We start from the raw sequence: 12,501 nt of genomic DNA, 5'->3' as shown, positions 1-12,501 counted from the left end.
CCCCTGCATTGGGTCTCGAGTTCGAATCCCGCAGTTCGACTCGGCGCAAAAAACCCAGACGGGCGTTGTCACTGGTTCGAAAACCCACCTTAGCGTTCACCTGCTATCCGCCGGTACCCAAACCGGATGCATCTCCGCACGACCCAGGAATGCAGTTTTGCGACGGTGTATCATTCACTTTATGCCACCGTTGCATATCCGAGCGATTGAAAGTTGTCGGGCTACGTGCGCATGTCGCGGGCGACGCCCGTCCGCAGCTGACACGTCGTGGTGACGATGATGGCGAGGAGCATCATGGTGGAGAGGAGTGTCCTGCCCTGCCAGGGCTCGCTCGAGTTTCCGGTCTGGGCATGAGCGCGCGCGTCACAGCGCAGGCCAGGTCTACACTGGCCGCGGCACCAGCTCCCGCGGTCTGCACGCTAGGAGTGGTCCGCCCTCGCAATGAATGCGGAATACTACTACGAAAAGTACACTCTGCAAAGGGCCCCTCCGTACTTCGACGCGGCTGCTCGCGTAGAGGAGGTAGAGAGGGAGAGGTTGTATTGAGTAATGCGTCCTTCTTGCGGTACGACCGAAGAGAGACCCTCAGCCTCGCCGCCGCGGGTGCGGCGGCTAAGCCTGACATGCGTTGATTGAGGGGAGGGAGGCGATGCACTTTGCCCCCCCCCAGACGACCGACATCACACACGACAGTCAGCAGCAGACATGCACATGACAGGCGGAGGGACAGGGAGATACCCGCAAGACGCACCCGGAGCATCCTCTCGGGTGGAATCAAACATCAGTACAGAACACAGTCGCCAGGGCGTGGTGGGCGGGAGGCGACTGAGAGGTGATGGCGAGGCGTGCGAGCGATGAAGGGCAGACACTCGATTGCGCCGACGGGCGCAAGTCTGCCGATATCTCATCCGATATCTCATCCAATATCTCATTAGCTTCGACGCCTCGTGGTGTGAAGTAGATGATGTGGTACAGAGGCCTACGGCCTGCAGGGCGAGCGCCGCACGAAGCCCAGCACCACCCCTCAGCAGAGCTGGCGAGAATCCTGGCGGATTCGCGCTACCTCTGCAAAGGGCCCCTCCGACCGCCGTTGCCGAATCCTCTGTGCCCTCTTCTTTCGCTCCGTCGACGGGAGCACGGATGAAGATGCTCATCGGCGGGTTCGCCGCCGCGGGCGTGGGCACTTGAGCAGCTTGTGTTGTGCGGGCCAGTGCGGCCTGCTTCGCGGACTTGCATCTGACGATGAAGCAGGCTGCGTCGGTGGCTGACATGGCAGGGCCGGCGGCCAGGGCGGCCAGCGACGCTTCTTGGAAGTTTTCGAGGCCTGACGCCATCCATTCGGCGAGGAGCGCCTCGAATATGTCATGGTCCTCGAGGGCGACCTTTTGTTGCTCTGACTCGCATACGAGACAGACGGCCTTCGCGCGGAAGTCGTCAGCTTGGCCGCCGAGCCTGACGCGCCGCATGAGCGCTTGGAATGCGGTCGATGGCAGTGGCTCTGGCGTGACAGGTACTTTGAATGACTCGCCGAGCCGAGCGAGGAAGGTTTGCATCTCATCCACCGAAACGCTATCCTTCCCGGCAATCTCTCCCAGCATCGCGCTGTGCCGTTCGCTGAGGATGACGGCGTTGAGCGCACCAAAGAACATTTGGATTCTCGTGCTGGTGGCGATCGATGCTGCACCGAACGCCGGCATCTCGTCTGCCACCTTGAGAACTTCAGCCGTGACAACGTGGCCTTCCTCTGCCTCCTTGCACTGTGGCAGCTTACGGAACATTTTCAGTGCCTCGTTGGCACCTGATATCTTGACCTGCGCCGAGGCGACCTCGTCACGGCGCTCTTCGTCGGCCTCGAGCATCTTGTTGGCCCGGAGGGTATCCAGCCATCCGGCCCAACCGGTAAAGATCCTGCCCAGCTGATTAGCGGAGAACAACTTAGTGTCTTGCAAGTGCTCCCTCTCGGCTTCCTGGGCGGCGGCGGTCTCCCCCGCTGTCACCGCCTGCCCCAGCAGCCCTTTGATGATCGGCCGTGCCAGCTCCGCGGCCTGCGCTGCCGTCGCGTCTGGGTGCATCACTTTGACGGTGAACTGCTTCGTCCCACCATCGACGACTCTGCCACCCACGCACACGATGATCTGCCCGCTTGTTATACTGTGCACCTGCGAATCGGCTCCAGCCGTGCCAGACAGCTTCTCAATGATGGCATCCGTGCTCACGGTGAGGGCCATGGCGACTGAGAGGTGATGGCGAGGCGTGCGAGCGATGAAGGGCAGACACTCGATTGCGCCGACGGGCGCAAGTCTGCCGATATCTCATCCGATATCTCATCCAATATCTCATTAGCTTCGACGCCTCGTGGTGTGAAGTAGATGATGTGGTACAGAGGCCTACGGCCTGCAGGGCGAGCGCCGCACGAAGCCCAGCACCACCCCTCAGCAGAGCTGGCGAGAATCCTGGCGGATTCGCGCTACACTAGTGCGACACACTAGTCAGTCTCGTAATCGCGCCAAGAGCGCGGATACACACACAAACAACAGGCGCGGCTATGAATAGCTGCGCATATACAGATAACGACTGTTCACAGTTGGGAGAGAGAGAGGGGTCTCTAACCGCCTTGCCGACGGTCGCGACGAGCTTGCTCCACAGCCGGGCAGCCTGCCCCTGGAGCGTCACAGCAAAGCCGGGGCCGTTGCTAGCGTTGAGCATTGACAGGACCTTCGTCCGGGCCCACGGCCGGCACGCCGTCAAATTTTCTCGCCGATCCCGCGCGCTCGGCCGCCACCGCGGCGCCTTCCGAGAGCGCCGTTTCGACACGCTGCAGCCGCGGGCCGCGGCACCTCGACACACCGCCTCTCGCGCCGCCTCGAGGTGCTCCGATCGTGCACGCGGGCCGGCTCGGCACGGTGCGTGCGAATTATCGCATGTATTCGCACTCGCTGCGCCACGTATCTGCCTCTGACGGCCCGATACGCCACCCGAAGCGCCACCGGTCCACACACGCGGGGCTGCGCGACTCTCTCGCGGCCCACCGCCCTCCCAGACGCCGTTCGACCTCCACACAGGCGCTTGCTCGAGCCTCGCCGCGCCGGCGGTCCTGCGCGTCCAGATCTCGGCTACCGAAGCCCGCCACGCGCCAGCTCTGCACCTCTCCCGCGCGCGCCCGGCTGCTGGCATGGCGAGGCGGGCGAGGCTGGCGCGCTGCGACCGGTGGAGCGCCGCACGGGCAGCGCACCAGCCTCGCACGCACCTCTCCACTGCGCCGCGTGCGCCGAGTTGCCTCAAGATACAGTCAGCGGCCTTGACGGGTGAGTTCACACATAGCTCGCGGTCTGAGCGAGGCTCTTGGTGCGGCGGCAGCGTAGTGTGTGTGTGTGCGGAAGCAGCGCTCCTCGAGCCAAGGCTCGATGGCGGACGAGCGGTAGTGCGAAAGGCGAAGGGACGACCGCAGACTTCACACACCCAATAAAAACGTTTCATTGGGGGGGGGGGGGGGGCAGTCCCGTGACTGGCATTGCGCGCCGCGTGCGCCTGTTCTTCGGAAACGTGGACACGTGCGCTCGCGTTTTGTGAGAAGACGAAAAAAGAAACACGGTACACCGACCTCCGACGCGGGGCGGAGGACCCCGGGAGCCCGAGATTGTCCGTATCCATGTCCATGTGACGCGGGTCGCGGCGCGTCGCCTCTCGTCACAGTCTCAACACGCGATCTCGACCCGGGGTGTGTTGAGCCAGCGATCAGCACCACAAGCCACCACAAGCCACACCCCGACTACACTGTGACCACATCATGTTGAGCCTCGCAGCACACTACCAGCGGCGCACGCGGCGCAGTGGAGAGGTGCGTGCGAGGCTGGTGCGCTGCCCGCGCGGCGCTCCACCGGTCGCAGCGCGCCAGCCTCGCCCGCCACGCCATGCCAGCAGCCGGGCGCGCGCGGGAGAGGTGCAGAGCTGGCGCGTGGCGGGTCATGGTCGCCGAGATCTGGACGCGCAGGACCGCCCGGACGGCGAGGCTCGAGCGAGCGCCCGTGTGGAGGTCGAACGGCGTGTGGGAGGGCGGTGGGCCGCGAGAGAGTCGCGCAGCCCCGCGTGTGTGGACCGGTGGCGCTTCGGGTGGCGTAACGGGCCGTCAGAGGCAGATACGTGTCGCAGCGAGTGCGAATACATGCGATAATTCGCACGCACCGTGCCGAGCCGGCCCGCGTGCACGATCGGAGCACCTCGAGGCGGCGCGAGAGGCGGTGTGTCGAGGTGCCGCGGCCCGCGGCTGCAGCGTGTCGAAACGGCGCTCTCGGAAGGCGCCGCGGTGGCGGCCGAGCGCGCGGGATCGGCGAGAAAATTTGACGGCGTGCCGGCCGTGGGCCCGGACGAAGGTCCTGGCTCGAAACGCGAGCAGAGGCCGCCGTGTCCGGCGGCAGCGGCGGCGGCGGAGGCGCTCTCGGAGCCGCACCGTTGGGAAGCGAGGGCGCGGGCAGGGCGCAGCCGCGCCGCGCTGCTCGCCGCGCAGCCGCACCAAAGGCACAGCGGTGGCCTGCTGCTGTCGCTTGGCCCAACCCTTAGCGGGACGCTTGTCCGCCTCCGGTGTGCTGGTACTCGATGCTGGTACCACCGGGCGTGGCACGCTTGCCACGGCGCCCGCTCGCTGTGGCACTGGCCTGCGCGATGTCGGTCCCCGACGGGGCCGTCGCAGCTGCCGCCGACCCAGCGGCGGCTGGGCTGCTGGCTCCCTTGCTCTTTCGTCCGCGGGCGGCCACCGCGGCGGCCGGAGCGGTGCCGCCCGCGGGCCCGCTGAGAGCGCCGCTCGTGAGGCGTCGCGCGGCCCGTCCCCGTCGGCGGGCACCGTCTCCGGCGCGGCGGCGGGGTGCCCGGCACCACTGGCGCCTGGGAGGCGGCCGGCGGCGGCGCGGGAAGGCTGGATAGGCCGCCGCGATGGCCGGCAGTCTCTCGTGTGCTTGGCAGGCATCCCTGTCTACGCCCTTACCTCGAGATAGGAATCGAGAGCCTGGGGACTGGCGCCCGAAAGTGGCGCTTTCGGGCAAGGCTCTCAGCCACGCCCCGTGCGCGCTCGGCTCGAAGTGACCCGGCAGGACCTTCGTCCGGGCCCACGGCCGGCACGCCGTCAAATTTTCTCGCCGATTCCGCGCGCTCGGCCGCCACCGCGGCGCCTCCGAGAGCGCCGTTTCGACACGCTGCAGCCGCGGGCCGCGGCACCTCGACACACCGCCTCTCGCGCCGCCTCGAGGTGCTCCGATCGTGCACGCGGGTCGGATCGGCACGGTGCGTGCGAATTATCGCATGTATTCGCACTCGCTGCGCCACGTATCTGCCTCTGACGGCCCGTTACGCCGCTCGAAGCGCCACAGGTCCACACACGCGGGGCTGCGCGACTCTCTCGCGACCCACCGCCCTCCCAGGCGCCGTTCGACCTCCACACAGGCGCTCGCTCGAGCCTCGCCGTCCGGGCGGTCCTGCGGTCCAGATCTCGGCGACCATGACCCGCCACGCGCCAGCTCTGCACCTCTCCGGCGCGCGCCCGGCTGCTGGCATGGCGTGGCGGGCGAGGCTGGCGCGCTGCGACCGGTGGAGCGCCGCACGGGCAGCGCACCAGCCTCGCACGCACCTCTCCACCGCGCTTTGGGTGCAGCTGGATGTTTTTGCACGAGGCGAGCGTCGCGCGGCCGTGGACGTCGAGCTGGTACATGTTGGAGGTGGGGTTCCACTTCGGCTCGCGGTTCTTGAGCTCCATGAGCCCGCCGAGGTCGCCGCGCTTGAGCCGCTCGTTCAGCTGCCCCGCTGCATCCTTTGGCCGCGCCGGCACCATCCCGCCCTCGCTGTCCACCTCGGGCACCACCACCGTCATGGCGCCCGGGTTGCGGTTGCGCAGCGAGTTCGAGAAGTTGACGTGCAGCAGCTCGCACCGCAGCTCCGACTTGCCGCCCTTCTCCTTGCCGTCGAACGAGGCGCCGTCGTCGTAGAGCGTGTACTCCTGCGCCTTGCGGTCGGAGCGCACCTTGCCGACGTACGACTCTGGCATGCTGGAGCTCGCCTTCGCGCGCTTGGCGTCGTCCTGGTCGAGCGCGATGGAGTAGTAGCAGCCCTTCGACACGGACCACTTCTTCGCCGTGAAGCAGTACATGTCGTCCGTCTTGGAGATGGACATGAAGAAGTCGAAGCGCGCCGCCACATGTGGGGGCGCGCACGCGCGCGGCTCAGGCACGGGAGGCTACGCGTGGCGGGAGCTGCGCGCCCGACACGTGGCGGGCTCGGTCAGCAGCCGCTTCAGCTCGGTGTGCGACGTGCCGAGCAGCTGCTGCAGCACGCGGCGCAGCGCGTCGTCGCTGCTGCCGACCGGGCCGCCCGCGGGTGGCGCGTCGATGCCGCGGCTGCCCCCATGCTTGGGCGGTGCCACGACCGCCCCGTTGGACGACCCCCTCCGGTCGAGCTTGCCCTGGCCCTTCTTCTTCTCCTCGAGGTAGAGCTGCTGGTACTGGTAGTCGAGCGGGTGCTGCCACAGCACCTGCTTGGTCACCTCGTGCATGTAGTACAGATCGCCGTTGGGCGACTCGCACTGGTCCCACCCCTCCGGGTCGTCCGCCTGCAGCGCCTGATCCGCGATCCACAGCAGCCCGACGTCCTCGCGGAGATCCATGCCGAGATAGACGGCGTACTCGAGGACGTCCTGCGCCGCGCACGGGCGCAAGTCCGGTAACGAGGGCAGCCGGGGACCTCCGCCGCAGCGGCGATAGAGGCGGGCGGCGCACCTCGGTGCCTGAGCGGAAGCGCACGCCGTCCGCCTCGAGCTCCTGGAGAACCTATTGGTGTGCGCCCCAGCGGCGGGTGAGCCGCGCGCGAGGCGCGGTGCCTCGTGCGTTGCCGCGGGGTTTCGCCTGCTTGCGCAGCACCTCCTCCTCCTCGATGGCGCGCTGCGTCGCCTGGGGGCGGGGCGAAGGAAGGGTGGCTGGTGGGGGGCGGGGCGAAGGAAGGGCGGCTGGTGTCATGAGTGCGACACCTCCTCCTCCTCCGCTACTGAGCGGCGGATGGACTCGGCGTCGGCCGTCTCCGCCTCCTCCTGTATCCGGCTCTGCTGCTTGATCAGCTCCTGAAAGTGGCGACGCGAGTCGCATTGAAGAGGGAGGGGGGGGGGGGGGGGGGGGGCGAGGGAGAGGGGCCCGGCGGGCGCGCACACGCGCGCCTCCTTCTGCCGCAACTTGGCCTCCGTCTGCTGCTTGACGAGCGCCGCGTCTCGCGAGGCCATCTCCGCCTCGCGCTTCCGCCGCTCCTCGGCCACCTTCTTTTCGGCCTCCGCCGCCGCCGCCACATTCTTCCGCTTGATTTCGGCGAGCCTCGCCTCCTCCTCCTTGCGCCGCTTCTCCTCCTCCTTGAGCGTCGCGAGCCGCCGCTCCCCGCGCTCCAGCAACGCCCTGTCCGACTTGCAGCCGGCGGCGCGCTGCAGCGCCACCTCGAGCTCAGCTATATCGGCCGCGCCGATGGCCTTCTCCAGCGCACCCTCCGCCTCCCTTCGCGCCCGCAGCTCCGCCACGAGCGCCGCCACGCGCTCCTCCGCGCCGGCGACGCTCGCCTCGCCCGCCGCGTAGCGATGCACGCCGGCGGCCCGGGCGTCCGCAATGGCCGCCCGGAGCGCCTCGACATCCTCCTGCGCCGCAGCGGACAGCATCGCCTGCAGCGCCTCCTCGCGCACACGCCGCAGCTGACGCGCCGCCTTGCGGGCGATGTGGCCGCGCCCGGCCGCCTGAATGGCGACGGCGACCTTTGCCTGCATCTCGAGCCGGCGCGTGCGCAGGCCCTCGAGCATGCCCGAGGCGAAGAAGACGCGCGCCTTCCCGCAGCGGAACTTTTGGCCGGGCACGCCGAGCTTCTGGAGCAGCGCCAGCACGCGGTCCTTGGGCGCCTTGCCCGCGAGCTCCGCCTTGGTGCCGAGACCGGGAACCACGAGGAAGTTGCCGCAAAACTCGTCAAAGGGCATGCGGTCGGGGAATCCGGTGCGGGCGACACGCAGCGCGTCGAGCACGCCAGACGTGTTGAGCTGGCGCGTGATGACGGCGTCCTCGACCAGGTCGGGCTTCTTCTGGTCGTTGGACTTGAAGCAGCGCACGAAGTGCAGGTCGCACTTGTCGAGCGTGCCGACGAGGTCCGTGAGCTGCGCCGAGAAGGTGTCGGTGACGCCCTTGAACTTGGTCGACTTGAACTTCTTCCGGTCGCCCGCCGCGGGCGCCACGTCCGCCGGCTCGGTGAAGAGCTCCTTGAGCAGCTCGTTGTCGGAGAACTGCATCAGCACGACGAGGTCGCCGTTGAGTGGGTCCTTGTTCTTGTCGAGCCAGGCGCGGGTGCCGTAGTTGACCAGGCCGGCAAAGTGGTTGATGCCGAAGCCGTCCTTTGGGCCGACGCCCTTCATGCGCACGATGATGCCGCCCTTTCCGTGCTGCGCCATCACCTTCTCGGTGAAGCCCTCGTCCGACCCCTTTGGCACGACGCACTCCTCGCTCAGGATGGCGAGCAGCCCCGTGTTTGGCGCCTCGAGCGTCTGGATGAGCGCGCCGTTGTCGGTGTAAGAGATGTCGGCGGCGTCGATGCCCTCCTCCGAGTAGGCGCGCATCGTCTCGGCGAAGACGGTCTTGGTGAAGAGCGCCTGCAGCTTCTCGTTCGCAAAATTGATGCACAGCTGCTCCAGCGAGTTCTTCTCGAAGATCTCAAAGCCGAAGATGTCGACGATGCCGATGACGTGGGCGGTCGCCCGCGGCGAGTAGATGTTGCGCGCCTCGGCGAGCGCGCGGTTGATCTGGACGATGAGGCGGTCGAAGAGCTTCGAGTAGATGGCCTTGGCGAGGGCGTCCCGGTTGTCGCCCGCCGCGACGAGGCTCAGGTCCTTCTCCACCATGTCGCCGCCAACCTTGAGCTTGCGCTTCGTCAGCGCCTTTGCGAGGCTGCCCTGCTGCAGGCCGAGCACCGCCTCGCAGCCCGCGACGGAGGGCGCGCTCGAACCCTCGACGGCCGCCGCGTCCGTGTTGGCCGCGTCGAAGCGCACGTTGCCAAGGAGCAGCACCCCCGCGATGAGCTGCCACAGCTCTTGCAGCGCCGCGCCCTCCCACGCCTGCGCGGCGAGCGCCGTCTCGAGCTCCGCCCACAGCATCTTGTCGGTGCGCTCGCCGCCCGACTCGCCGGTGTGGCCGCCCGCCAGATAGGCGTACGCACTCGGCTCGGCCGACGGCAGACGCAGCTGCTTGAGCAGAGCGGGCGACGCGCCGCGCAACAGCGCGTAGAAGCAGTGGTACGAGCGCTCGCCCGGGCCGCACTGCGTGACGCGGGTCTTCTCGAGGAGGTAGGTGTTGAGGCTGGCGCCCTGGATCCGCGCGCTCGGGTCAAAGTTGAGCGCCGTGAACTTTCCCATGCGCGACGAGTTGTCGTTGCGCACCGTCTTGGCGCAGCCTGTCCGCCCAGGCACCGCGGTGGTGAGAGAGGAGCGGAGTGAGCGCGGGGGGCAGCGGCGAGCCGTGTGACGCCGCGGCGGCCCAGGGACTGCGGGCTCGCACGGTGCCCTCTGGGTGCCGCACCAAAGCCCTCGGTGATGGGGTCGGAGCCGTAGAGGCGGGTCTCGAGCTCCGGGCTGGTGTTGCTGACGTATCGGAGGTAGAGCATCATGTGGCGCGCGGACTCGGTCTTCCCGGCCCCCGACTCGCCGCTCACAATGATGGCCTGGCTGCGCCCGTTGTGGATCATCGCCCGGTGCGCCGCACTCGCAATCTCAAAGGTGTGCGGCGGCTCGGCTGGGAGCGAGTGGGCATTCTTGTACTGCGCGAGCACCGCCTCCGAGAAGAGGCCCATCCTCTTGTACGGATTGACAGCAATGAGCACGGAGCCGCAGCGCGTGTAAATCGCGTCGTGCGCGTGCCGCGTCCGAAGCTTGTCGAGCACGAAGCCGGCGTCGATGGTGTCGGCCTGGCCAAGGTCTGGCGTGTCGCTGGCCCCGGGCTCGCGTGGCAGCGCGCCGTCCGCCATCGACACAGACCGGCAGGCAGCCGCCGAAGAGAGCAAGGTTGCCCAGTGTTGTGCAAAAAAAGAATTTAAAAGTCCGTCTCACAGCACACAGGCTCGACACAGGTGCGAACTGGCGCGTGCTAGTACTACCACCGGCACACCACCGGAGCCGCCTAAGCGACTCCGTTAAGAATCTTACAACGAAACTCCTTCGCACACCAAAGAATTTGAGAATAACTCCCTCGCACCAACACTGGAGGCGGCGGCACCGCAGAACGAAGCAGAGGAGAGCGACGCGACAGAAGAAGAAGAGACAAGGGAAAGAACGACGAGAAGGGGGCGACCGCGAGGTGGCATGAAGGTCGCAGCGAGAATCTGCGAGAGACTGCGAAGAGAGATAGGAAGAGGCGTGAAGGTGGGGGAGTGTTAACATAGGACACCACGGACAGTCAGAACTCTGTACGTGACATCCTGTGTGACCTTCAGTTTCACGGTGCCAACACTGTGACGGCCGCCCGCGGCGACGTGTTTCGAGCTCGCTGGCCTTCTCCGCGCGGCTGGGCCCGCCCCTAGTCGGGGCCGACCCGCCCAGTCACTGGGCAGCGCGTGCGCCGGCGTTCTGGACGACGGTGTGCCGATGCATCCGGGAGGCTCCGCGGGGCTGCTCTAGCAGCCTCGGGAGGGTCGAAAATCGAAGCCGAAGCGGCGGACCACGGAAGCTCCACGGACGGTGAGGCGGGCTGTGGTTGGCCCCCCCTGACCGGGTGAGGGAGTGGCGCCCCGGGAGTGCCGCTCCGGCGACGTCTGTGGCCTCCACGGTACCGTGACCGCGGTGCTCGCTCTCGCGGCCGTCTCACGACCCGCTCGAGACGAAAACCGGAGCGGACGGTGCGACGAACCGCGAGTGGGATGGTCTTCTCCGCGCGGCTGGGCCCGCCCCTAGTCGGGGCCGACCCGCCCAGTCACTGGGCAGCGCGTGCGCCGGCGTTCTGGACGACGGTGTGCTGGTGCATCCGGGAGGCTCCGCGGGGCTGCTCTAGCAGCCTCGGGAGGGTCGAAAATCGAAGCCGAAGCGGCGGACCACGGAAGCTCCACGGACGGTGAGGCGGGCTGTGGTTGGCCCCCCCTGACCGGGTGAGGGAGTGGCGCCCCGGGAGTGCCGCTCCGGCGACGTCTGTGGCCTCCATGGTACCGTGACCGCGCCGGCCTCGCTCGGGAGGCTCTTTCGGAGCCGTCGGCCTCCGAAACCGTCGCGTTGCTGCGCCTGCGGGACGGCTTCGATGCTCGCCAAACCCGTCGGCACCGTTCATATACACATGAATTGTGAGTGAACGCGCATTTTTCTGGTATTTAACTGAAATGTGCCGAAATGTTAGTTTCGATCTAGTCCTCACGGACACAAAACAGAGGCCTCCTAGCACGGAGAAGCGACTAAGAGTCGCCGACGTGCGAGTTAAATGCCAGAAAAATGCGCCCGGAATCACAATTGATCCCGTCGACAAGGCGCCCCAATCGCGGAGGTCTGGCGCGGGCGTGGAGGCGAGCATCGACGCCTCGACGGTTGCTCTTCAGAGGTCGTAAACAGGCGCCTGAAAAAGGAGAGAACGCGAGACTGATCACGCGCGCGGAAAAGCCCGAGGGGCGAATCTAAAGTGCCGAGGCGCTTGCTAATCACCCCAGCTAGGGCCACGGAGGCGCTCGCGGCAGGTCTCCGCGCGCGCGCTGGCCGGTGGCAGCTGATCTCGGGCGGCGGGCGGCGGGAATGGGCTCGGGCGGCACCTTTTGCCCTCAAAAGTCGTTCGAGAGCACCGGGTCGCGGCGGGAACGCGCCCATCCGCTCGATGGGTGTCAGGAGTCGATCGCCTGCGCCAGGAGCGAGCACGGGAGTCGTCGCGATGGGAGTCGTAGCGGCGTGGCGCTCGGCTTCGAGAGAGCGACGTGGGCGCGGCGGCGCGGGCGGCCGGTGGGGCGCGTGAGGTCCGCACCTTCGCGACGGGCAGGCTCGATACGGCCGCTGGCCGGGGCGGCCGCTCGACCGGCCGCCGCGGTCGTTCCGGCGGCGGCGTCGGCGTCGGCGTCGCGAGCGAACTGGCTCGCATTCGACGAGCGACCCTCTTCACAGCCTTGTTATTGAGAAGACAGTGGCCAGGGGCGGGGCTTGCATTTTTGCCGTCGCCAGTCCCCCCCCCCAAACGCTACAGCGGGGGCGGCGGCGGCGGCGGGGGCGGCGGGGCGGCGGCGGCGGCGCGACGGGGTGGGTAGGGGGGTGGGGAGCCGCTGCCGTGTGCGCTGCGCGTGCGCGCACCGCACACCATACGGCGGGAAACAGACGGCGAAGGGGGGCGCGGCGGCAGCGGCGCAGCGCGCGCGCGGCGCGCGCGCGGCGCGCGCGACGGAGGGGCGGAGCAGCGACCGCTGGCGCGGTCGCTGCTCCGTCTGTCCCGGAGCGGCGTCTGCGCGGGGTGCGCGTCAGGAGAGGGGGCAAGCGTGGCGGCGCGGGACGCGCGGCGG

General features: G+C 67.9%; 3 protein-coding genes across 3 annotated transcripts; 1 reads left to right on the top strand and 2 right to left on the bottom strand.

The window, feature by feature from the left end:
* Positions 1-3,798: 3,798 nt before the first annotated feature.
* Positions 3,799-4,405, top strand: EMIHUDRAFT_357244 (hypothetical protein; the record flags this gene model as incomplete). The annotated part of the gene is made up of 2 exons (XM_005764976.1): positions 3,799-4,023; positions 4,183-4,405. Coding segments are annotated over 2 exons (267 nt in total), but the record flags the coding sequence as incomplete, so codon positions are not given.
* A 148-nt stretch (positions 4,406-4,553) lies between these two features.
* On the bottom strand, positions 4,554-6,157 carry EMIHUDRAFT_213307 (hypothetical protein; the record flags this gene model as incomplete). Its single annotated transcript, XM_005764975.1, has 4 exons — positions 4,554-4,687; positions 5,088-5,233; positions 5,305-5,465; positions 5,603-6,157. The coding sequence occupies 4 exons, from the start codon at positions 6,155-6,157 to the stop codon at positions 4,554-4,556; spliced, it is 996 nt and encodes a 331-aa protein (XP_005765032.1).
* Positions 6,158-6,220: 63 nt separating this feature from the next.
* EMIHUDRAFT_213306 (hypothetical protein) lies at positions 6,221-10,011 on the bottom strand (the record flags this gene model as incomplete). The annotated part of the gene is made up of 6 exons (XM_005764974.1): positions 6,221-6,676; positions 6,759-6,800; positions 6,900-6,929; positions 7,007-7,096; positions 7,184-9,441; positions 9,567-10,011. 6 exons carry the CDS (start codon positions 10,009-10,011, stop codon positions 6,221-6,223), a joined length of 3,321 nt encoding a protein of 1,106 aa, XP_005765031.1.
* Between the last annotated feature and the right edge of the window lie 2,490 nt (positions 10,012-12,501).

Source organism: Emiliania huxleyi (assembly GCF_000372725.1).
Source record: "Emiliania huxleyi CCMP1516 unplaced genomic scaffold EMIHUscaffold_57, whole genome shotgun sequence".
Classification (NCBI taxonomy): Eukaryota; Haptophyta; order Isochrysidales; family Noelaerhabdaceae; genus Emiliania; species Emiliania huxleyi.
This window is presented reverse-complemented; position numbering and strand designations above follow the sequence as displayed.